Source organism: Rhamphochromis sp. 'chilingali', assembly GCF_963969265.1.
Source record: "Rhamphochromis sp. 'chilingali' genome assembly, chromosome: 14".
NCBI classification, from domain to species: Eukaryota; Metazoa; Chordata; class Actinopteri; order Cichliformes; family Cichlidae; genus Rhamphochromis; species Rhamphochromis sp. 'chilingali'.
Genome location: NC_137941.1, coordinates 16955015 through 16977614, shown reverse-complemented (window position 1 = coordinate 16977614; position 22600 = coordinate 16955015). Strand labels below are relative to the sequence as shown.

The window sequence follows — 22600 nt, the reverse complement described above, 5'->3', positions numbered from 1 at the left end:
GGTTATTTAAAGTTAATACTCAAGTGTTTAATGAACATAATGTAGGTAACAAAATATTCAATTTTCTTTTTCCCCCAGCTCCAGCTCAAACACAACATTGCCACAGCTGAAATAAACCAGTTAAAAGAAAAGGTATGGTGAAGCTCTTGATGTAACATATAACATAATACAGTAGTAATAAAAACTTAAGTTTAAATAATATGTACCATGCTATTTTTATTTTAAAAAAAAAAGAAACCAAAATAGAAAAAGTTGAGTTTCTTTTATTGCTCACCCATGTCTGCAATAATATTTATTTATTTATTTATGTATTTATTTTTGGCCAGATTTTTAAGTTATCATCTCAGAAGTCTGAGTTAGTAAACCTTACATACCCCAAAGTTTGACTTGTGGAGAAAAAAAAACACATTCAGAATTTGTGACGTGTGTCTTTTTAGTCAGTATTTAACAAATAAAATAACACTGCTCATCTATTAAGTTATTTTACCAACCCCAACTAAGGCTACGTTCACACTGCAGGCGAAAGCGCATCAAATCCGATTTTTTTTTTTTTTTTTTTTTTTTTGACCCTATGCGACCCATATCCGATCATGCTATGACAGTGTGAACGGCACAAATCCGATATTTTCAAATCCGATCTGGGTCACTTTCGTATGTGGTCCTGAATCCGATACATATCCGATGTTTTAGAAAGCGACTGCTGTGTGAATGGTCAAGTCGCATTAAATCCGTCTTTTACATCACTGACACAAGACAGACGCCAATTATCAGCGCCGGAGAAGACATCACGAACGCTTCCTGGCCATCCCGTGTAGATGTCAGTGAAACTGTTGGGAAGACAACGTTGGAGAAACGTGAACATTTTATTTGTACTGTATAATCTGCAGATTCTGACAGAAATCTGCAACTATCCCTTGAAGCACCGCTCCTCTAAAACAGCAATAAGGATAATTATTAGGTTATCTACATTATTATGTAAATAACTTAAAGCAAAAATTGGGAAACGTAAAGTCCGAAGTCTTTATATTAACGGCCATCAGTCAAACAATATTGTTTGCTCTGGGTCTAAACAGAGTGCGTTGTGTGTGACGTCTTCTTTTGCGCATGTGGGCCGCGTTTGCTGTCGCATTTTATTTGTAGTGTGAACGAGCAGACAAAAAAATCGGATTTGATCAAAAAATCGGAATTGAGCATCAAGACCTGCAGTGTGAACGTAGCCTAACATTCACCATCTCTCTGCACAGCTAATGGCAGCAGAGGAGGATAAATCGGTGTGGGAAGCCAGGGAGTCTGAACTGGAGCTTAAGATTGAGGAGAATAATGACAAGATCCTTAAGCTGGAGAATTACTGGCTGGAAGCCCAGGCTCTGTGTAAGACTGTGAATGAACAATTAGCTGAGACTCAGACCCAGTATGAGACCCTGGACAAGAAGTACAACAAAGCCAAGAAACTGCTTAAGGATTACCAGCAAAAGTAAGTTTGTCATAAATTACAAAACACTGTTTAAAAAAACCATCGCTGTTGAATTCAGATGTTTATAAAAGTTGGTTTAAGTTGGTCAAATCTGATTGAAGCAGTTCATGAGCAAATGTGAGAAGGATGCCTTTCTGTTGTTTCAAACTATAGAATTGTTATTACAGGATATACAGATAATACCAGTTGTGAACTGAACATTTGAAATTGCATACATTGAGCTCCCCAATTGTGATTTGATCACCCACAATGCCTGTTAGCACCAAATATGAACAGAGCTTAACACTGTAACTGGAAGCAAGTACTAGAGGGAGCCAGGGGGATTTCCAGTAACAACACAGTACTTTACAACCAAATGGACATTTATTAACAGCCATACTGTTATGTTATAACGGAGGTATTTCACTATCTTCGTTTTATACAGAGTGCATTATCAAAACACCCAGAAGGCAGTCGTTTGCGGTGCATCTTAAAATATTTTTTGGAAAACTGTTTTGGTCTAAGAGAGTCGTCTGAGAGTGTGTGACAGCAAATAATGTCTCTGTGTTGTGTGGGAGAGTGCTTATTTATTATTTGCATGGATTTACATCACTGACGTCGCTTGAGATCAACCATGTAACTCAGGGATGGTGGGAAGATCTTGGAAAAGAGTATATGTGTAAATTAAGAGTATATGTATTTGTGTCTATGCATTAAAAAAACAACAGAAAAAACAGTTGGGTCTAAACTTAGCCTCTTATTTTGTGATCCTCCGCAGAAAATATCTCTGTGGAATTGCATGGTTTAGTGATAATCACATAAAATTGAACATGTTTATAAGCTTAAATCCTGATGGGAGCCACATTTCCTTGTTTCCTCCCCAGAGAGATTGACTTTGTGAAGAGAGAGGAGGAACTGAAAAAAAGTCTAGATGAAAAAGACAAGTGGTACAAGGAGCAGCTGGAGAGCTTGCAGAACAGAGTAAGACTGCAGCTCAAAAAATAAATGCTTATATATAACCAGACTTGTAAGATACTGAAATGAACCAGAGTGTGATGCTTTGTCCACAGATAGCTGTCCTGGAGTCCAGAGGAGCTCAGTCAGCTTTGGAGAGTCAGATTGTTCAGGAATCTGCTGCAGAGGATAGACTGAGCAGCCAGCACTCGGTCACACACACACAGTCTGTTGACTCAAATCTAGGTACCAAAACTGAAGTGTACATGTCACACTTTTATTTTGAGATCTGTAAATCATTCATAAGTACAAATAAACTCTGAACTCTTGTAAATTGCTGAAAAGGTGTGCATTCGTTTTTTTCTCTGCTATAGAAAAAGACTGGAGTGAGCTGCTTCCTGAAACGGAGCGCCTGAACACCAGTGCACACAGAGAAAAGGCCCTGTTGGCTCAGAAGTCCAGGCGTCAGCCTCCGTCTCGGAGCAAACTGAAGGAGAGTCTTGCTGTGGCTTCGTCATACTCACAGGTCTGAAAGAAAAAGCTTGTGATCCTGTCAAAGAGCATAATATCGGCATGTGATTGAACTGTAAGCCATGTGAGACCACTTCTGTCCAGAAGATGTTTAAACATACTGACAGGCTAGGGAATGTTGTTCTTTTTCTCTTTTTTTAATAAACAATATAATAGTGCGCCATTATACTGAGACAGACAACAGCCAAACATTACTTGGAGGCAGAGCTTATATAAAGCTATTATATAAATAGCTTTTATCCCCTCTTCCTTGCATTGTCCTTGTAAATTATGGTTTTGGTCCCAACAGGAAAGTGACGGCGAGGACGAGCAGGAGGAGCTACAATCTCCCTGCAGGAGGAGGTCCATCCAGGAGAGTCTGTCCCTCCCAGTGCCGGTCTTCTATCCTGGGAATGGACAGAAAGATGATCCAGGCGAGACTAGAGATGGTTCCAGGAGTAAAGGAGAGCATTCCAATAGCCCATCTCTGTCCCCATCACAGGGAGAGAGTGTTGAAAGCATTGAAAGTTCCTCTTTGTCGCCCCAAAAACACAGCTCATCACCACAGTCTCCTTCTGGTATCACACGAAATGCGAAGAAGAGGGAGTCCAAAGGCAAGATCAAAGATTCCAAAGGTATGCAAGGTCTGTTTTGAGATGTGTGGAATAGCAAGGCTTTTTCTTGCATTGCTCCCAAGACTGAAATTTATTGCTTCATTACAGAGGAGTTTAATGAGCCTTCAAGTGGAGGAAAGCCTAAAAGAAGATTTCCAGACTTTGGGTAAATATCCAAATCAAGCACTATTGTATGTGTAAGCTTTTGGCTTTTTAAACTAACTAAATGAATGTTTCCAATGATCGAAACAGGGGTCTCAGGAAGTCGGGTGGAAAAGGAAGAAAACATGAGAAAGATGCAATGAGGGCATCTTTGGACAGCAGGTATTTTATGGCTACTCACAGTTGAATCTAGTTTATAAAAAAAATGAATATATTTGAAAAAGTCTGATTTGTTTATGGGGACGTTGCTTTTGCCACATTGGAAGGTGAACAAGATTTTAATTTTGCAGTATTTATAGAAATCCTGTTTGGTTTTCTTCATTGTTGATTCCAAATCTTCCAAAGGTTTGCTTGCTCATTACTCAAATAGCTGGTGTTTATTAACAATTATTAATTTTATAGAATGTGGCGCATTTTCAGCATAAACACGTGTAAGTTTGTGTCTCTCTAATTACATTTAAACTTTTCTTTTATGACCAGGGGCTCAGCAGAGTTACTAGAGGAATCTGGAGGGAACCTGTCCCCTGCAGAATCAATGACCTCCATCCCCACCTGTATGCCTTTCTCCTGGTTTGGAGACAAAGACAGGGACCGAGACAGAGAGCCCTCTTCCTCCAGCAACAGCCTGGCATATGCTGCCAATGAAACTGGCAGCGAGCAAAGTCAAGATCGCAAGAATAAGGTATGAAGTTCCTGAAAATGTATGTAAAGAAGTAAATGTGGAATATAGAGAAAATATTTGTATCGAGCACAGCCTTAATAGATTAACACTGTTTTATGGAATTTCACTTGAACTTTAAAGAGAGTGACCAGCTCTCAGTACTGATGGCTTGACTGTAGTCTTATCATTATTATATAAAACAGTGTTAGGCTGACTTCCTGTTGTGGGCTTGTTCTTCAGATACACTGTGCTTTCCAAAGGCTCTAATAAGTAGATCCACGAGTTTGCCATTAGAGAGACACATCAGTGAGGGATTTGGTTCCCTTTTCAGTAACTTTGGAAGTAGTGACACATCAGCTGCCCCCAGTGAAAAGTCTGATTTTCATTTAAGGCTGTGTGGTTGGATTATTCCCAGAATGCTCTTTAATGAGATCATGATCGCACCAAAAGGAGATTACTGGGAAAAAATTTGCTTTTGGTTCTATTGCTGTGTGCTTTATGGCATTTTTTCCCTTTAAACAGACAAATCTCTCCTGGTCCTCTTTATTCAGTCGCTCGTTAGATTTGGTACAGTATGCACATTTTTGTTTCACCTTTGGTTTTAGATGACACAGTAGAGAAATACTAACAATCATAGCTCTGGATGCCTAAGTTCTCACCTCAGCTGCATCCCATGTATAGTGCACAGTTTTATTTTGTTTTTTGTAGTGGGTATGTGGTACTGTTTCAGGAAACTTTTGTCTAATTTTCCTTCGTTATAGCTGAGAGAGCCTTCTGGCTTTTATTAAATGAAACAGAGACGCCAAAACTAGTTTCCAGGGACTGTTGCGCTGGCTAATCAGAAATCTACTCAGAGATTTGTGTGAAAATCCAGCACTCACTGCTACCTTGTAACTAACAGTCTTAAAATTTAACTGCATATGAACTTGCTCTTAGTTGGTGCAACAACCTGGAGGCCTGGATAAAAATTCCCTCTCTCTAAATTTAACCCAGAGTTGAGTCTGCATTATATCTAAGAATGATCCAAGCATCAAATTAATTAAAACATTACCCCATACCTGAATAATTGTGTGTTTGTGTTCTAGTGTCAGCTGTGGTAGTTCAGAAGTTGTCGATGTAGTTTTGGTGGTGGATTGGTGTTAGTCTAGCAGCTTCAGTACTTCTTACATAGTTAATCCTTCCACATGTTGAAGATCACAGTCAATCAATGCCTATAATCAATGACATGGACTGCTGCCATAGTAATAAGATTAAATCTTAATTTCAGTCTTAAGCAAGACAACCTAGCTTTTAACCTTCATACTTAATGCTGTTTGTTTGCCTCTCGTAAAGAACTGCTGAGTGGTGCTGTGTTACTCTAGTAAACAAGTTCCTTGTTTCCACTTGTTCCAGAGTTTTTCAGTCATAGATGATTCTAACCCTGCCAGTCCCAGTTCAGACATCTCTGGGTTAGTTGCTGAACCCAATCTGTCTGGGCGCTCACACACTTTAATCTTCTCTTCCAGCGAGGTGAGTGCTCTCCTTGTTGCACAGTCACAAAAGCCGTGTGGGACGCCTTGATGCTGCTGAAAGGGGACATTCTCAAGCATGCTCTTTGAGCTTCGCCCTCCTTTCATAGTACAGATTAAGTCATGAATGGAGAGGGAATATAAGAGAGCTGCATGTGTGCCTGTTAAATCTTTTTGTTTTGTGTTACAGTGAGTCTTGTGGCTTAGCTTTTTCTGTTAGCTGATGTTAATAGTTTGAACTTGTGCAACCAGTGCTTCGTTTGTTGTTTTTTGTTTTTTTACAAGCTTTGGCAGCGCACAGAACCTTGTTGACTGCTCCGCTGCCTGTTGAGTGATGTTTCACTGTCTGTTTTTTCTGATGTCGTCAATTCTTTTCAGGTGTCTCAGGAAAACATAAAGACATTGACATGCATCAGAGTGTTGTTGGTACTTTGCTGTCTTTGCACGCTTTTGTTTTTCTCTCTGAGCTAGATTAGGAAATGCAAATCAACTCGTAGGATATGTCCTTTTGTTGGCTTTCTTCGGGTGTCTCGACCAGCTCATAATTCCTGGCAAAATTTTCTCACCTACACAAAGTTGCAATTTTAGCTTGCTGACATTTTTAGATCTGTTGCTCAACACCCATCACTATACTTTGCATTACACAAGGCAACACAAGCCCATGGCATTATTTAGTCGATGAACATGAACTATACATCTTTATTCTGTATAATGTATTTTCCCAGCATTTCGAGTCATAATCTTTAAAAAAAACAAAAAAAAAAAAACATGTGGCCCAAAAAAAAGGTGGTATAAGGGTGGTATAAATTCTTTGCTGCTCTAACAGAAGCAACAGTATGAGGATTTTAATATTTGTTAATATGTTTCCTCTGCAGACTTTGGATGATGAACCAGCAGCCACAGGAAAAGAGTATCAGTGGCAGAACCGGCCAGTGTCTGATTGGACCAATCAACAGGTCTGTCACTGGTTGATGGGCATGAATATGGACCAGTACACACCCGAATTCACCGCTAAGGGAGTGGACGGCCAGCAGCTCTTACACTTGGACAGCGACAAATTAAAGGTAAAACACAAAATTCAAATACAGCACTTACAAATGAGTCAGTGTTGTAGATTGATCAAACAAAGTTTGTTATAGAAAAAAATCTTCAGTCAGGTCAGCCTGTGACTGCCACCTTGTGGCCAGATTTAGGTTTCACATTTCTAACGGGTGTGGGGTTAAAGTCATGTCACGAAGCGTATTAGTCAGACTGTGGTGTTTATAAGACTAAATATTTGTCTGATTTCACTGCTACATTTGCATTTCATATAACACAAGTTTGAAACTAAAATATGTTAAAAGTATATTTAAAAAAGTTGTTTCTTTGTAAAAGGGCAGCGTTAGAGCTGATTCAGACTTCTGCAGTGAATCTTTGTGGAGCCTACGATATAACCTGTGTAAGAGGCCAACATCGTGGACAGCATTTATGGGGGTGGGTGTGTGGCATAAATGCCTTGTGGTCATCACCTGGTGTTTTATATTCAATGGCAGCTCATAGAAACAAATAAAACTCCAGGACTTGTTTCCCTCCTGGGTCCTCACTCTTTGATGTGGTCAGGTTTTTGTTCCTCAAGCTTTCCCACTTTACATTCCCTCACATGCATCCTGGTGGTTTCAGCAAACCTTCCTTTAAACATTTGCTGGCATATAGTCCTTACATTGAGGTAATGATTGTTATTTACTCAGTGATAAATTCAAAAACTGCTGTGAAAAAGTAGTCCCTAGTAGCACAGGAGAGGTTTGCAGTGACAACACACGGACGGCATCAATTTCTCCATACATCCACAGTTAGCGCTGTCTCTCTACTAAACATGTCAGTTTGAAGATCCCAGGTTTTTTTTTGTGATATTTTCTGACAGTTAACGTAATTAAATTGTGATGAAATAAATGGTTTTGAAATGTCCTAATTTTGAAATGTTTCAGTAATGGTATGGAAAATGTGGTGGAATTATATTTACCCCAAGTCTGTGCTTGATTTATTGATTTATTTTTAATTTTTTTTCTGTCAGGCACTTGGAGTGACGAGTCAGAGTGATCGCTCAACCATCAAGAAAAAGCTGAAGGACATGCGGAAGGCCCAAGAGAAGCTGGAAAAGCAGCGGGAGAAACGAGAGAAGGAGGTTCGACGCAGTGCAAAACTGCCCCTGTCCAGTGACTCCGTCTGCTGAGGCGGCTGCTGAGGCGGCTGCTGAGGCGTCTGCTGAGGCGTCTACTGAGGCGTCACTTCGGCGATTATGCATTGCATAAAGTTTATCAACATCACAATCCGGAGAGAAATGTTTTGTTTTGTTTTGTTTGTTTGTTTGTTTTTAAAATAACGTGACATTGTCCATGCCGGCAGCCACAGAACATATCCGTGCCAGGAGCAGCCCTGTGCTGTGATTTATGTTTATACTGTTTGTTTTCTCCAAAATGCATCATCAAAATCAAATTTTAACTCAAAGATGGCAAACGTCAAAACGTTTTCCAAAAAAGAGATCCTAGCCTTTTTACCACTAAAAAGTCAGAAGTGATAATTATTAAAGTCTGTATTGAGACATAATGTAGTTCCTGCAGATCATGCACACATTTACCTATCGAAGTCAAATGTATACTGATTTTTTTTCTTTTTTTGTTAAAGCATTTTATATTTTTTCTAAAATGATATGCCCGTTTCAGTGTTGAACGGTTAATGTACAGCTGGATAAAAGCACTATATTTGTCTTTTAAGCTTCAAGGGGCTACAAGGTTTTAAATGTATAAATGAGTTTTATACATGTGCCTATTAACTGCATATCTTTTTTTTTTTTTTAATTTTTACTTAAATATCATTGTTCATTTTATATTATCAAAAATTTTCTACTAAGTAGAATAGCTAGGCCATCATTTTTGCTGAATGGAAAAGCAAAAAGAAATCAAGCTGGGACAAGGTGAATGCTGCTCTGCTGTCCCCAAGTCTGTGTCGTTAGTGATGCTCCATGTAAATACAAACAGCGTGCAGGTCTGCTACACGTGCACCTCACTGGTCCATTAAACAGCTTGTGACAATGACTTGTGCGATGCGGGATTTGAGGTCTAAACAGTAAAGAGTTCACCGCGAAACCGAAGTGCTTCCTTTCCTCTCGAGCATGACTCCACGTTGCGTATCGATTGAGACATTGGACTGCAACCGCAAAATCAGAGAAATGTTTCTTGGTGTATGCAACGTCAATAAACTAATTTTCACTTTATGTGGCCTGTGTGCTTTTATGTTGCTGCTCTTTCAAAAAGCAAAGCTTGTATGCACAACAGTCTCAGGGTTAGCTTCACAGACCTGAGTCAAAACCCACCCAAGTAACGAGGTGAATATTCGACTGATTGCTTAAGATGTTGCTACAGCTTTTATATATAGCTGCAGACTATTAAAGTCTGCTTTAACCAGATGTCAGTGATGTTGCTCATCTGGCACACAATTCACAGGTGAGTGTAAAGAAAGTGATGTTATTGTCATCGTTGGTTTGCTGTAGCTGAGGCAGCTTGCAAAAGTCGTATCCAGCACTAATTTCATTTGACTAAAAATAGAGGAGGAGGAGTGAGTCTTGAGAAAGTAAAGCCATTTTTCTCTTGGACTCAGTTTGTGTGAAAACTTGTTATGAGATCACTGTGTGCAAGTCCAGTTACATTCTGACCAATACTGTCAGAGCAATAACAAACGCCTCATCGTGGCAGCACATCAGTCAATTTGCCGGATGAGTTAAACATGTGACATAAGCCTCGATCCAGCAGACGTGTGGTCTAAAACTAAAAACAGGCAGTAGTCAGTGTTTGTAACAGTTTATTGAAACTTTTGCCCCACGGCAATGATTTCATATCTGATGCCTTCAACAGTCAAACTGCTGGTGTTACAGTTTTAATTACATACTTGACAGAAATCAGTGATCACAAACAAGTTTGTCTCACCTCGACTCTGCATGCACAAAGCTATTTTAACAAAAGTAATTATCTGGAAAATAACCTACTATACTGAACATGATCCACTCAGACAACTGCAGATAGTGTAACATGGAAAACAAGGACTTCTGTCAGTTTAGCTGAATGAGCCCAAATAATACAACCACAGCACTAAAATACCGTATTAAGTTTCCTTATAGGACACAGAAGAATCATGTGGAAAAGAGTTCAGGGTTGTATCTTCTTTTAAAGCATAACAGAAAACCACAAACACTGACCCAATAAACCACACCAGCTGCAACCCTCCCAATAAATACCCCCAACATTCTCAAGCTAGCATGTAAAACAAGTGCAATACAACAATTTACAGACAGCAAATCAAACCTTTTTTCCATCACGTTACTTTAACCAATACCCTGTTAGAAATGCCCTAATAAATAAACAAAAGAAACACGAGAAGTGCTTAGAAGACAGCAGCTTAACAAAAGGCAAAGCTTTTAATTTCACATCAGCTGTGCTTTTCTTTCAAAGTAACAGACTCCACAATAACAGGGGAGAGAAACTCTACGCACAGATAAACTGTAACAGGAGAAACTAAAGTTCACCGTAATTAAACCAGACAAAGGAAAAACTTCAAAGCAGCAAAGCAAACTAAACTTTTGCTGATACCTGTAAGGACAACCTCACATAAGAGCTTTAATACATTGTCCTCCGACCCCGATGGCATTGAACCCTGCAGACCGCTTGTTTTGCTGAGACCTCTGCTAATACAAACAATACAACATGGCTTTTAAGTCTTATTCTTAAAGCATCACAAAAATTATACGTGTCCTGATAAACGCATCAGGTGATCTTTAGCTCATCAGACAAACATGACACCTTTGCAAGCTTTGTCCACCAGAGAGCGCTGACAGCTGTGCAGTACCATCTTGTTCATCATTTAAAGAGAAAACATGAATGTATGTTTAAATTGTTGATTTCTCTGCACCTGCAAGTTTTTCATGTCGAATATAAATATAAAACATAAAAAACATACAGCTTGCATTTGTTGAAACCTGGTCCTGGTAGATAACAGTTAACATTTAAGATGAATGGGGAAAACCAAGAGCTGCTGCACTTTAAAGTACTGATCATAACAAAGCCATTGTTCCATGTGGATTATATGGCACTAAAACTTTGTTCTATTATTCTTTAAGCTTTGTTTGTAAATAACTGAAGGGTTTGATGTAATTACTGCCACACGCTCACACATTCGGTTACGTCTCTTGCGCACTTTCATTTACATTTGATCTACAAGCTACGAAATGTCGTCATGTCCTTTGGCTCTTTGCTCGGGACGCACCAGTCGTCTGCCTCGTGGATGGTGTTGTAGTGTTTCCAGGCTGACTTGTTGTACACCGGGAGCCTCTCGATGGACTCTGTGGATAGTGCCTAAAACGTGATTGAAGGGGAAAGAAAAAAAAAAAAAAAAGATACTTTAGGAATGTGCTCTTCTCTCTAAAAGAGGCACTAATGCTGCTTCTGTGAAACTGGGTTACCCGTATGTAGATCACAGCATCGATTCCGTAACCCTCCATAGAATACAACTTGAGGTCTCCTTGAAAGTAGCGAGCGTACAGTCGTGAGATGGGCAGGCCATACCCATAACCAGCCTAAAGAGAAATGAAGCAGAGTTCATCCAGATAAAGTCTGAAACAACAGAGCAGCTCCATGACAAAGACAGCATTCACTGGAACAAAGTGACTGGCTGTGGATTTTCTCTGGAACATAGGGTAAAATTGCAGCAGTGCTTTTTGTTTTGATAGGTGGGACGTGTGAAAGCCCTGCAAAAGCCAAGTATGTGTGTCGAAAAGGAACTCTAGAACTTCAGGGCGTATACGGGATAGCTGGATACCTACCCCAGCTGTGGAGACGCTGGTACAGCTGTTTCCATTTTCAAACACTCACTGATTGATTTCTCTTTGACACTGATTCAGTCACTAGTGATGATAAATTAGGAGTATTCACCAGAGGAGCAGCACGAGATCCGTCGATGCTGGGTCTCGGAGCAGTCGAGTACGTGTAGGTGAACAGCCTGTCGATTTTACGCAGTGGCACACCACCTCCACGGTCGCTCACCTCACAAAGCAAACAGCATGAATAAACACAAGCTCCTCCGAAACGTACACAAAAACCTGAAGGAGTTTTCAATGCCAAGTTTGCTGCTTTAACCTTTACTGTACAGGAGTTTATCTGCACATTTACCTTGACTGTGAGATCTTCAGTTCCCAGAGCAACCTGTGTATGGATAGAAGGGTACTCCATGGCATCTCCGTATAACTCCATGGTGGCCCTCATGGCGTTCTGTGACAAGTGTTTATCCAAATGTTTAACATTGGAAAAGAGATATTTTGAAATATAAAATGCTGACATATATGAAGACAGGCTTTTAAAAAGCACCTTATAAAGTTCAAACACCATGTGATATAGATGAGATGGAACATAGACCATGGTGACAGGTTTCCCCTTCTCTTTGGCTATCAGGACAAACAGATGATTGGAAAACATTTGATTACGTTACAATTCATTCATTAACCAGTTCAAAGAGCGGCATCATTGAAACTGTTTGTGTTGTTTCTTCTAACTACATAAATTACCATTGAATTCCTCCAGGACCAGCTCAGGAGAGTTCATGTAATACCGATCACAAAGGTTTCTTGCATTTTCATAGGCATCTACAAGGAAGTGGTTTGTTTTTGTTACATGGCGCTTGCAAACTGGAAGAACAGCATAGATTAACACTTTTCTCTGGCATGTTTCTATAAATATAAGAAAGTCTCACCTCTGATAACCTCGCTGACCCGACAGTGTGGATCAATACTGCCAATCTGTTTGGGGTGTGCAGGATTCACCTTCCCTCCAAAGAGCAGAGCTACAGAAAAAACACACAACATGAACATTGTGAAGTCTTAATACTTACTGATATTTGTCTCTGTAAGTTCAGGGTTTCATGTGAGACCTTTTGATTAGAGCTAAAACAAAACTGATGAGCAGTACCATCCTGAGGGGACCTGAGCTGTAACGAGTTCTTCCAGTGTCGCCATATGCAGGAAATTCTAATAAAAACTTTGGTTGAAATTCCATCCACTCATTGTTTATCTGGGTTCAGGTCACAGAGTCCACCCTAAGCAGATATGCCCAGACCTCCCTCTACCCATCCACCTCCTCCAATTTATCCAGGGGGACATTGAGGTGCTCCTAAGCCAGAAGAGAGCCATAAACTCTCCAGCGTGTGCTAGGTCTCTTCCAGGGCCTTCTGCTGGTAGGATATACCTGAAACACCTCATGCATTGATTAGGTATCCTGGTCAGATGCCTGAACCACTTGAACTGGCTCCTTTAGATGTGGAAAAGTGGAAACTCTACTCTGAGCCCCTTCTGAATGACTCACAATATTTAGCGATGTCCAAAATAAGCCATATTTTATTTATTTATCTACAATGTTTTTATAGCGTAGCTTTACGCAAGTGAGCTTGTTTTGGTCTTTGCTGTCTGTAAATAAAACACAAGTCATTTAGTTTTCGTGCAACTGCCAGAAAATGACACTGGGTGGGGTCTGTTGATTCCTGGTTTACTGTAGCAGGAGTTTTAAAACGACACAGACAGCCTGAAACCTCAGATATCTTCTCAGCACAGAAGTCTGGCTCCTGAACCCAAGGGCTTTCATTTCCAAACAAGTACAGCTCAGCAATCACATTACAAAAAATACAACATGTGCTCACTGTGCTGGTTGAGCAGCATCCTGATGGAAATCCTGCTCATGTAGAAGCGATCCAGAAAATACTGAACATTCTGGCTGACGATGGGATCTGTGCCGTACGCCTCCTTGTACTCCACAACGCCCTGAGCCATGGTGGGAATGACATCATTGTGGCGATTTCTGATATTTATCACAGCATCTGTGAAACTAATTGAAGACATAAAAGTTAAGGCAATGCGTGAAAAGAATCTGCAGGAATAGATGAGCTGTTGCAGTGGTTAAAAGAGGAAACCTACTCATATGTGACTTTCTCGTCGTCTGCATTTTTGTCTTTGAACTCGAGAATCTCCTGAAGACTCTGCGTGTACCTACATGGGGGAAAAATTATCTTTTTGTATTTCACAGACTGGCAAGAGTTAAATACTGTTAATTCGTTAAAATTAAGTGGAAAAAAAGGAGAACCTGCATACCAGCTCTGGACCAATCGGACTGATGGCGTCCTCAATAAGTTGTCTGGCAGCAAGTTAATTTCCTTCATGATGTTGGCCAGCCTCACAGGTAACTCCTGTCTGAGGAAGTTGAAGGATGTTTTCACACATGCATTTTCTGAACCTGAGAGAGAAACAAAAGGCACATTTTTTAATAATTTTGCTTGAAAAATGGGAAACAGGTGGAGCAAGCTACTGAACATGTGCAAAGATACATATAAATACAAATATACAAGGCAAAAAATGTACTGGGAAACTGGAATACTTGGGACTGTCGGCCATTTGGTTTTGGAACTGAAGAAGCCTCTCCGATGTGAGGTGAAACGTCTTCAAGACACTTATAGAAGTCCAGTCACTTTCTTTCCCAGCTCCTTAAACTACCATGAACAGGATGACTGAGAACCTACAAAGACATCTGCTGCAGATAGTTTTTAGGCCTGGCACTTCTTTTTTGTGCCCTACTTGTCCAGTTTCCAGTTTAAACAAATGCAAGGATTACTATGAACACTAATAAAGTCTGGTCCTTAGAAGCATTACTCAAATAAATCAACACTTTTGCACAATCCTGTAAATGTAACATGATAAAAGTTTTTCCATGTCACCCACTTCTAGTTAGCATCAAGGCTGGATTACATATCAGATGCAAAACTACCCCCAAACCATTCAGGCTCCATAACCTCTTATAACTGTAAACCTTCCATAGTTTCAGCAAACTGGACCATTTTCAGTATGAAATAGAGAAAATCAACCAATCAATCAAGGGCCTAACATTCACTCTTACATTCAAGTCTTCAAGCTTGACTTACACAGACAGGGCATATATCCCATTAGTCATGTGTTAAGAGATACTTTAAAATCCCTTCCTGTTTAATACGAGGAAGTGTAATAAGGGGAGGCTAGATGATTTTAAGAGTATCATTCGTCTTGTGAAATACATCCTTGTGGTATCAACTACCTTTACATCACAGAAGGAAAAGCCTGTGTTAGGACCGTTTGTGTGGCAGTTATCCTCGGTTTAACTTTACATTAGTTTGTTTTTTTCTATTTCCATATAGTTTCCTGGATGTGTATGAATCATACACGTTGTATGATGATTCTCCTTATTTTAGGGCAGAGTATCGTTAACGATGTAGTAAAGCATTATGTTAGTAAATATCTACTAGTCTTGCAGCTTCTTACCAAAATCCAGAAACTGCTTCATTGATAGAGGGGATGGTGAGAATTTGGAATAGTAGTCGATGTCCTTCCCTATGGACACGCTGCTCCTCAGAAACCTTAAAATCCTCATGCTGGCACGTTTTGTATTGCTTCACTTCCAGCTGTGACTGCTGCTTAATAAATAATTAAACAAGCGGTACTCTTTTTTTAGGTTTAATTGCAATTAGCATCCACAGCAACAGAGCCTAGCGAGGGCTGCAGCTTGGTTTGCTAATCTGTGTTGACACAAGCTTGTTAGCTAACCTTAACAGCCTGCCAACACACAAGTAATTAATGATTTGTTTTTTCGTAATTTGGTGCAGTTTCAGCCTCCATTCTCAGAGCTTCGGCACTGTTTTCCTAAATCGCCTTTTACTTCAGCTTCTCTTGGTCAGATGCCGTGGAAAGGAGAGTGTGCGGCCAGTAAATTCAAAGACGTCACAGCGACATCAAGATAAGCTACCTCTTCAAGCAAACTTTATTGAGCAAAATTTGGTGTAACGTTATAGCTAAACGTCACACAGCCAAACCGTTAACGTTGAAAAACAATCGAGGAGTTTTTCAGAAGTTCCCGTGAAGTTTGTGAACTGGCTTCTTGTGGTTTTGAAGCAATTTTTTGAGTTAAACTAACATAGGCGTGTGCAACAAAATAGAACAATATTCGTTTTGCTCTAGAAAACCGTTCTAATAACGCGCCTTCTTGTTACTTAGAATTATTTGTATCTTAACTTTATAGAATAATGTTCATTTTATGTAACTTTCGATTTTGGTGGGAAGCAGCTCGCACTGCGTACAAACGTAAAACCTCTTGTTGTTAATTTGGTCTTTGATAACGTGAGCGTCATAATCTCCGACGTATGTCTGCTAGGTGACAAGCCAAACCAATCAAAGTTTGAGTTGTCTGAAATTATAATTCTAATTGGTCGTTAGACCTGCCAATATTACTAAGAAAGGCGGGTTGTACTCCGCTAGACAAAATACAGGGCAAATAAACAGCTTGTTTTTCAGGCCAACTGCCGTCATTTCCTTTAGTTGACTACTGAACTGCCTACTTGAAAAAGTGTCGAGGCAGCTGGCCACGTTTTTAAGAAGGATATGTTGCCAGTTTTCTATCGTTGTTACGACTAAAGTGACATTAAGAAGGGTGTAGTCAACTTTATTAGACGCCAACGTCTAGAAAGCCGTCGTAAAAGAGAAGCCGATTCTTCGGTAAGTTCCCCCTGGTCTGTGTGTTTGTGACCCGCCAAAAGCTAAATGATTCAGCGAGGAAGTAACCATTTTGTGCGTTCGTCGATTTTAATAATATTATTTTTTTATCTTTAAGGAGAAAATGAGCGGCGCTTTCACCTTTGGGCAGCCCTCTTCGGGCTTTACTTTCGGAACGCAGAAAACCACAGCCTCGGCCCCGGCCCCTACCACCGGCTTTGGACTGACAACGTCCACTCCTGCAGCCACCGGAGGGGGCTTCACTTTCGGCTCATCCATCCAGACCCAGAGCACTACCAACCCCACCGGTGGTTTCAGCTTTGGCACCCCAGCAAAGTCCACAGCAGCCGGCGGGGGTTTCTCTTTTGGGGCACCCACCACAACCTTTGGAATGAATGCAGCTCCTCCAACCACAACAGCAGCTTCAGGGTTGACTTTGGGCTCCACGGCGACTCAAGCAGCAGGGTCGGGGTTCACTCTGGGTGGAGTTTTGTCTGCGCAGACCACCGCTACTGCACCTGCAGGAGGGGGCTTCACCTTTGGAGCTGCATCTCAGGCTCAAACCCAGCCTGTAGCAACAGCCGCACCAGCAGCCTCCACAGCACCAAGTGGCCTCTCATTTGGAGGGTTCAGCTTCGGAGCTACCAAGGTCCAGGTGACATCAGCGGCAGCCTCCACCACCACAACCAACACCAGCACCACAGGTGGAGGCTTCAGCTTCGGCACCAGTGCTCCCTCCAGCCTTGCCCAGCCAACCTCCACTGCCGCTGCTGCCGCTGCTGCTGCTGCCGCCGCTGCCGCAACAGGACAGGGTGGAGGGTTTACCTTTGGGATTAAACCGTCATCAACCCCAGCTCCTCCTGCATCCACCCAGGCCCCACCATCTTTCGGGCCTTCTCTCTTCGCTCAGCCTGTCACAACAGCTGCTGCCACAGCTGCAGGTCCAGGCTTCGCTTTCAATGCCGTTTCAGCTTCAGCAGCAAGCACATCCACAGCAACAACCACGGCTACTGGTGGAGGTTTGACTTTTATGATCAAACCTCTGGTTCCAGCAACCACCACATCTGCCCCCCCCTCTACCGCTACAGCTGCAGCCTCCACGACAGGTACTGTTACAGGCTTCTTGCTGGGAGCCAAAACTTCATCGATCACAAGCACCACGACAGCTGCTTCAGCCACAACCACTGCCAGCACCACCAGCACAGCTCCTCCAGTGATGACCTATGCCCAGCTAGAGGGGCTCATTAACAAGTGGAGTCTTGAGCTGGAGGACCAGGAGAGACATTTCTTACAGCAGGCAACTCAGGTGAATGCCTGGGACCGCATGCTGGTGGAGAACGGAGAGAAGATCACATCCCTCCACAAGGAGATGGAGAAAGTGAAGCTGGATCAGAGGAGGCTGAACCAGGAGCTGGATTTCATCCTGTCCCAACAGAAGGAGCTGGAAGATTTGCTCTGCCCCCTCGAGGAGTCGGTAAAAGAGCAAAGTGGAACCATCTACATGCAGAACGCCGACGAGGAGCGTGAAAGAACATACAAGCTCGCTGAGAACGTGGACGCACAGCTGAAGAGGATGTCGCAGGACCTGAAGGAGATCATCGAGCACCTGAACACGTCCAGCGGCCCGGCTGACACCAGTGATCCGGTAAGATGACGCCTCCGGTTTTTGATAATCGATAAGATTAACAAAGATTTACTCACGTAATTCATGTCTAATTTCCTTTTTTTCATCATCAGCTGCAGCAGATCTGTAAGATCCTCAACGCCCACATGGATTCACTTCAGTGGATCGATCAGAACTCTGTTCTGCTGCAGAGAAAGGTCGAGGAAGTGTCCAAACTTTGCGACACCCAACGAAAGGAGCAGGAGAAAACCTTCCGGTTAACATTCGACTGATCTGCAGTAAATACTTTTACTTGTGTGCTTACATTTTTACTCTGTAATCAGAGGTGTCATCAGGGCTTTAGATGGTGTAGATCCAACCTTCATTACTGTTATTTTGAGTTTTCTTGGTTGCATAAAGATTGATATTTTCAGTGCATTTGCCTTTAGAGTAGTGAAAAGGATCCTCTCTTTCTATGTCAATTGTTATGTTTGTTCTAAAAAGTCTGATTAAATAAACCTTTGGAATGGAAGTCTTTTTTTTGTTTTGTTTTTTAATTATCAAATCAAATCACTTTTATTGTCACATCACATGTGCAGGTACATTGGTACAGCACATGTGAGTGAAATTCTTGTGTGCGAGCTTCACAAGCAACAGAGTTGTGCAAAATACAATAATGTAAACAAGCAAAATACAAGAATGGCTACATCTGAAACTAATAAATATATGTACAATATATAATAGTATATGCATTTCTGGATGTGTATACTAAATATTTTTCTACGTGTGTGTGTGTGTGTACACATATTTTACAAATTAAATAGAGTAAACAATAAATAAAATATATAAAAAATATACAGAGTTGAGACATGTGCAAAACAGTGGGCATTAAATACAAAATTATTTTCTGTGTCAGAGGGAGTGCTTTGTTCACATATCCGGTGCCCCTGTAATAGCTGAATTACAGCTAAGCATATATATTTTGATAAGAGAGGTGTGGATGGAATTGATTTGTTCTATTTACAGATTTAAGTTTGTGCAGTAAACAAAAAAACAAACTGTTGATGGACAAATAAGGCAAACATGAACTTCTACCATGCCACCTTCTGGTGCAAACAAGCCATATCTCTTATTACTAAAGATAACTGTTTTTCAAAGGTTGTCAACATGGCACGTTGAACAGGCCACATAATACTTGGACTGAAATGGATGCAGGATTTGTTGCTTTTTATTTTGTTAGACTGGCAGCTGAAACTTTTTGCATCAGTAATCATTTCCTGCAGGAACCATTTGGTGATACTCAAAGCGCTTCCATCACAAGGATCAGGGTCTAAATTAAGTTTCTGGGACTTCATTAAAGTGCTATTTCCCGATTTTGGCACTTGTTGGTAAGTCGGCTGGCTTAGCCTCTAGCGCAGGGTGTCAAACTCATTTTGGTTCATGGGCCAAATACAGCTTAAACTGGCATGTACAGTGGGGCAAAAAAGTATTTAGTCAGCCACCGATTGTGCAAGTTCCCCCACTTAAAATGATGACAGAGGTCAGTAATTTGCACCAGAGGTACACTTCAACTGTGAGAGACAGAATGTGAAAAAAAAAAAATCCATGAATCCACATGGTAGGATTTGTAAAGAATTTATTCGTAAATCAGGGTGGAAAATAAGTATTTGGTCAATAACAAAAATACAACTCAAGACTTTGTAACATAACCTTTGTTGGCAATAACAGAGGTCAAAGGTTTACTATAGGTCTTTACCAGGTTTGCACACACAGTAGCTGGTATTTTGGCCCATTCCTCCATGCAGATCTTCTCGAGAGCAGTGATGTTTTGGGGCTGTCGCCGAGCAACACGGACTTCCAACTCCCGCCACAGATTTTCTATGGGGTTGAGGTCTGGAGACTGGCTAGGCCACTCCAGGACTTTCAAATGCTTCTTACGGAGCCACTCCTTTGTTGCCCGGGCGGTGTGTTTTGGATCATTGTCATGTTGGAAGACCCAATCCTCTGCTGTATCATCCATGTGCTCTCTGGCAAACTTCAGACGGGCCTGGACATGCACTGGCTTCAGCAGCGGAACACGTCTGGCACTGCGGGATTTGATTCCCTGGTGTTGTAGTGTGTTACTGATGGTGACCTTTGTTACTTTGGTCCCGGCTCTCTGCAGGTCATTCACCAGGTCCCCCCGTGTGGTTCTGGGATCTTTGCTCACCGTTCTCATGATCATTTTGACCCCACGGGATGAGATCTTGCGTGGAGCCCCAGATCGAGGGAGATTATCAGTGGTCTTGTATGTCTTCCATTTTCTGATGATTGCTCCCACAGTTGATTTTTTCACACCAAGCTGCTTGCCTATTGTAGATTCACTCTTCCCAGTCTGGTGCAGGTCTACAATACTTTTCCTGGTGTCCTTCGAAAGCTCTTTGGTCTTGGCCATGGCGGAGTTTGGAGTCTGACTGTTTGAGGCTGTGGACAGGTGTCTTTTATACAGATGATGAGTTCAAACAGGTGCCATTCATACAGGTAACGAGTGGGGGACAGAAAAGCCTCTTACAGAAGATGTTACAGGTCTGTGAGAGCCAGAGATTTTCCTTGTTTGAGGTGACCAAATACTTATTTTCCACCCTGATTTACGAATAAATTCTTTACAAATCCTACCATGTGAATTCATGGATTTTTTTTTTTCACATTCTGTCTCTCACAGTTGAAGTGTACCTCTGGTGCAAATTACTGACCTCTGTCATCATTTTAAGTGGGGGAACTTGCACAATCGGTGGCTGACTAAATACTTTTTTGCCCCACTGTAGGCCAATCCAGTAGCACCACTATATAACTTTAATTTACTTTATACTTTATTTTCCCTGAAGAAGAAACTTGTTCTGGATCCCAAACAAGAAAAAAAGTTTTTTATAACTATAATAAAAACTTTCAAGAAATTATTACTAGCTGAAAAGTAAACAATTACTGTAAATCTTAGTTTTAGCATCGGTTATTACAATATTACAACTGATGAGACTTTGATGATTATCGAGACTCTGAATGCCTTCAAGACTGAAAGTCAACTGCTTTCAAAGATTTCTGTTTTTAAGGTATTACCTGTACTGATTTTCCTAAATCTTGTCTCTGACATATGCAAATTAAAAACACCCAAACTAATAAAAACTAAAGACTTTCAAACAATGACAGCTAAACTGAAGCAAGGAAACCCACCGTGGAATCAAACCAAAATGAAACTGAATTTTAAAAACAAAAAAAACCAATTAAATTTATTTTTAAAAAGCAAGTTAAAAAAAAAAAGCTTTCTATCAATTTCTACTCCTGTGTAGTGAAGCTGGGCTCACCACAATAAGAGCCCCAAAACACATTTCATTGAAAATCTGGAGTAACTAGTGATTTCACTGGACTTTTTACACTTTGCAAAGCCATACATTTCTGATGATGATCATAGCCAAGCTAAGATTTCAGTTTTCATTTGCTGGTTATTTTTTAAAAATGCAGACAAATTGTGCTGGAAGCCTCTTAACTCTTCAGTTTACAGCTTTTATTAAGAGGAAGTGATTCTGCCAGTAGAGTCCAAGTTTTAGTGCCATAAATAGTTGTTTGTTATGTTTTATGTAATTACTCATTTACATTCTGCCTGACTGGGCTGGAAGAGTCGGGCAGAATGGGTCTGGAAGTAATAAATAAATAAAAAATGCAAATGAAGAAAATATAATACAAATCAAAACTCATGTATGCAAAATAATATTTAATAAAAAAAATTTTAATGGCTAGAAACTCGATTTTCAAAAATGAGAGTTTTCTAACAACTGCTTCATGGTTCAGACTTTAAAGGGTAAAATTTATATTTATCAGCCATTAAAAATGCTCATACGGATAGATCAGCAGATAACTAATACTGGCTGCTAAATCAGTCGGGCTCTTATCGTCAGCAAAGAGTTTTCAGATCTTGTGCTGAACAATAATTTATAATACCATTATTTATAGAACACTTTTTAAAACATACTAAGTTCTTCATGTTGTGATATCTCCAAACACAGTACATATAAATGCATGTTCTAACATAAAAGCAGTGGCAGTGGTAGTTTTGCAGGTTTTACTACGTTTAGTAGTAAAACCTGCAAAACCTGCAAATGAATTAATCGTTAATTGTTCAGTAACAGGTTTAAAACTTTGCTTTTTGCTAAATCATACAGGTAGGGTTGGATCGGGTGACCCTGAATTCTCTCTTAGTTATCCTCCATTAGGTGTAGGCTCCTGTGGGATTCCCATAATGCATTGAGTATTTCTTTTTCAGACACCTTTCTTACTCACCATGTGTTTATACACCTCCATTGAATCACTACTTATTATTAATCTGCGGTTCTCTTCCACAGCATGTCTTTATCCCGTCTTCCTTCCATCACCCCAACCACCCCTGGCCGCCCCTCCCCGAGCCTGGTTCTGCTGTTAAAGGGGAGTTTTTCCTTCCCACTGTCACCAAAGCGCTTGCTCATATGGCATCATATGATTGTTGGGGTTTTCCCCGTTGTATTAGTGTGGGGTCTACTTTACAGTAT

General features: G+C 40.8%; 3 protein-coding genes across 7 annotated transcripts in view; 2 read left to right on the top strand and 1 right to left on the bottom strand.

Moving 5' to 3' along the window:
- Window positions 1-8095, top strand: part of ppp1r9ala (protein phosphatase 1 regulatory subunit 9A-like A) — a 28381-nt gene extending 20286 nt beyond the window's left edge. For 2 of the 4 annotated variants that reach the window (XM_080902349.1, XM_080902347.1), the window contains exons 8-20: window positions 79-132; window positions 1245-1474; window positions 2338-2434; window positions 2524-2653; window positions 2782-2933; window positions 3228-3552; window positions 3640-3697; window positions 3784-3855; window positions 4174-4375; window positions 4877-4921; window positions 5747-5863; window positions 6738-6926; window positions 7913-8095. In XM_080902349.1, coding sequence (XP_080758475.1) covers window positions 79-132; window positions 1245-1474; window positions 2338-2434; window positions 2524-2653; window positions 2782-2933; window positions 3228-3552; window positions 3640-3697; window positions 3784-3855; window positions 4174-4375; window positions 4877-4921; window positions 5747-5863; window positions 6738-6926; window positions 7913-8071 — 1830 coding nt within the window. In that variant the 3' untranslated portion in view covers window positions 8072-8095. The remainder of the gene's footprint in view (window positions 1-78; window positions 133-1244; window positions 1475-2337; window positions 2435-2523; window positions 2654-2781; window positions 2934-3227; window positions 3553-3639; window positions 3698-3783; window positions 3856-4173; window positions 4376-4876; window positions 4922-5746; window positions 5864-6737; window positions 6927-7912) is intronic. The other 2 variants (XM_080902348.1, XM_080902350.1) reach the window with 2 other exon arrangements.
- A 1590-nt stretch (window positions 8096-9685) lies between these two features.
- pdk1 (pyruvate dehydrogenase kinase, isozyme 1) lies at window positions 9686-16110 on the bottom strand. Of its 2 annotated transcripts, none has more exons than XM_080901989.1 (11): window positions 15218-16110; window positions 14021-14162; window positions 13847-13918; window positions 13573-13757; window positions 12634-12723; window positions 12449-12526; window positions 12252-12328; window positions 12057-12155; window positions 11820-11930; window positions 11351-11464; window positions 9686-11243 (listed from the first exon to the last, which is right to left on the bottom strand). In XM_080901989.1, the coding sequence occupies exons 1-11, from the start codon at window positions 15324-15326 to the stop codon at window positions 11103-11105; spliced, it is 1218 nt and encodes a 405-aa protein (XP_080758115.1). In that variant the 5' UTR covers window positions 15327-16110; the 3' UTR covers window positions 9686-11102. The 2 variants fall into 2 exon arrangements, with proteins under 2 accessions (XP_080758115.1, XP_080758116.1); XM_080901990.1 differs by lacking the exon at window positions 15218-16110 and adding an exon at window positions 14304-15173.
- Window positions 16111-16280: 170 nt separating this feature from the next.
- Window positions 16281-18576, top strand: nup62l (nucleoporin 62 like). Its single transcript, XM_080901988.1, has 3 exons — window positions 16281-16444; window positions 16560-18086; window positions 18179-18576. The coding sequence occupies exons 2-3, from the start codon at window positions 16566-16568 to the stop codon at window positions 18335-18337; spliced, it is 1680 nt and encodes a 559-aa protein (XP_080758114.1). The 5' UTR covers window positions 16281-16444; window positions 16560-16565; the 3' UTR covers window positions 18338-18576.
- Window positions 18577-22600: the final 4024 nt, after the last annotated feature.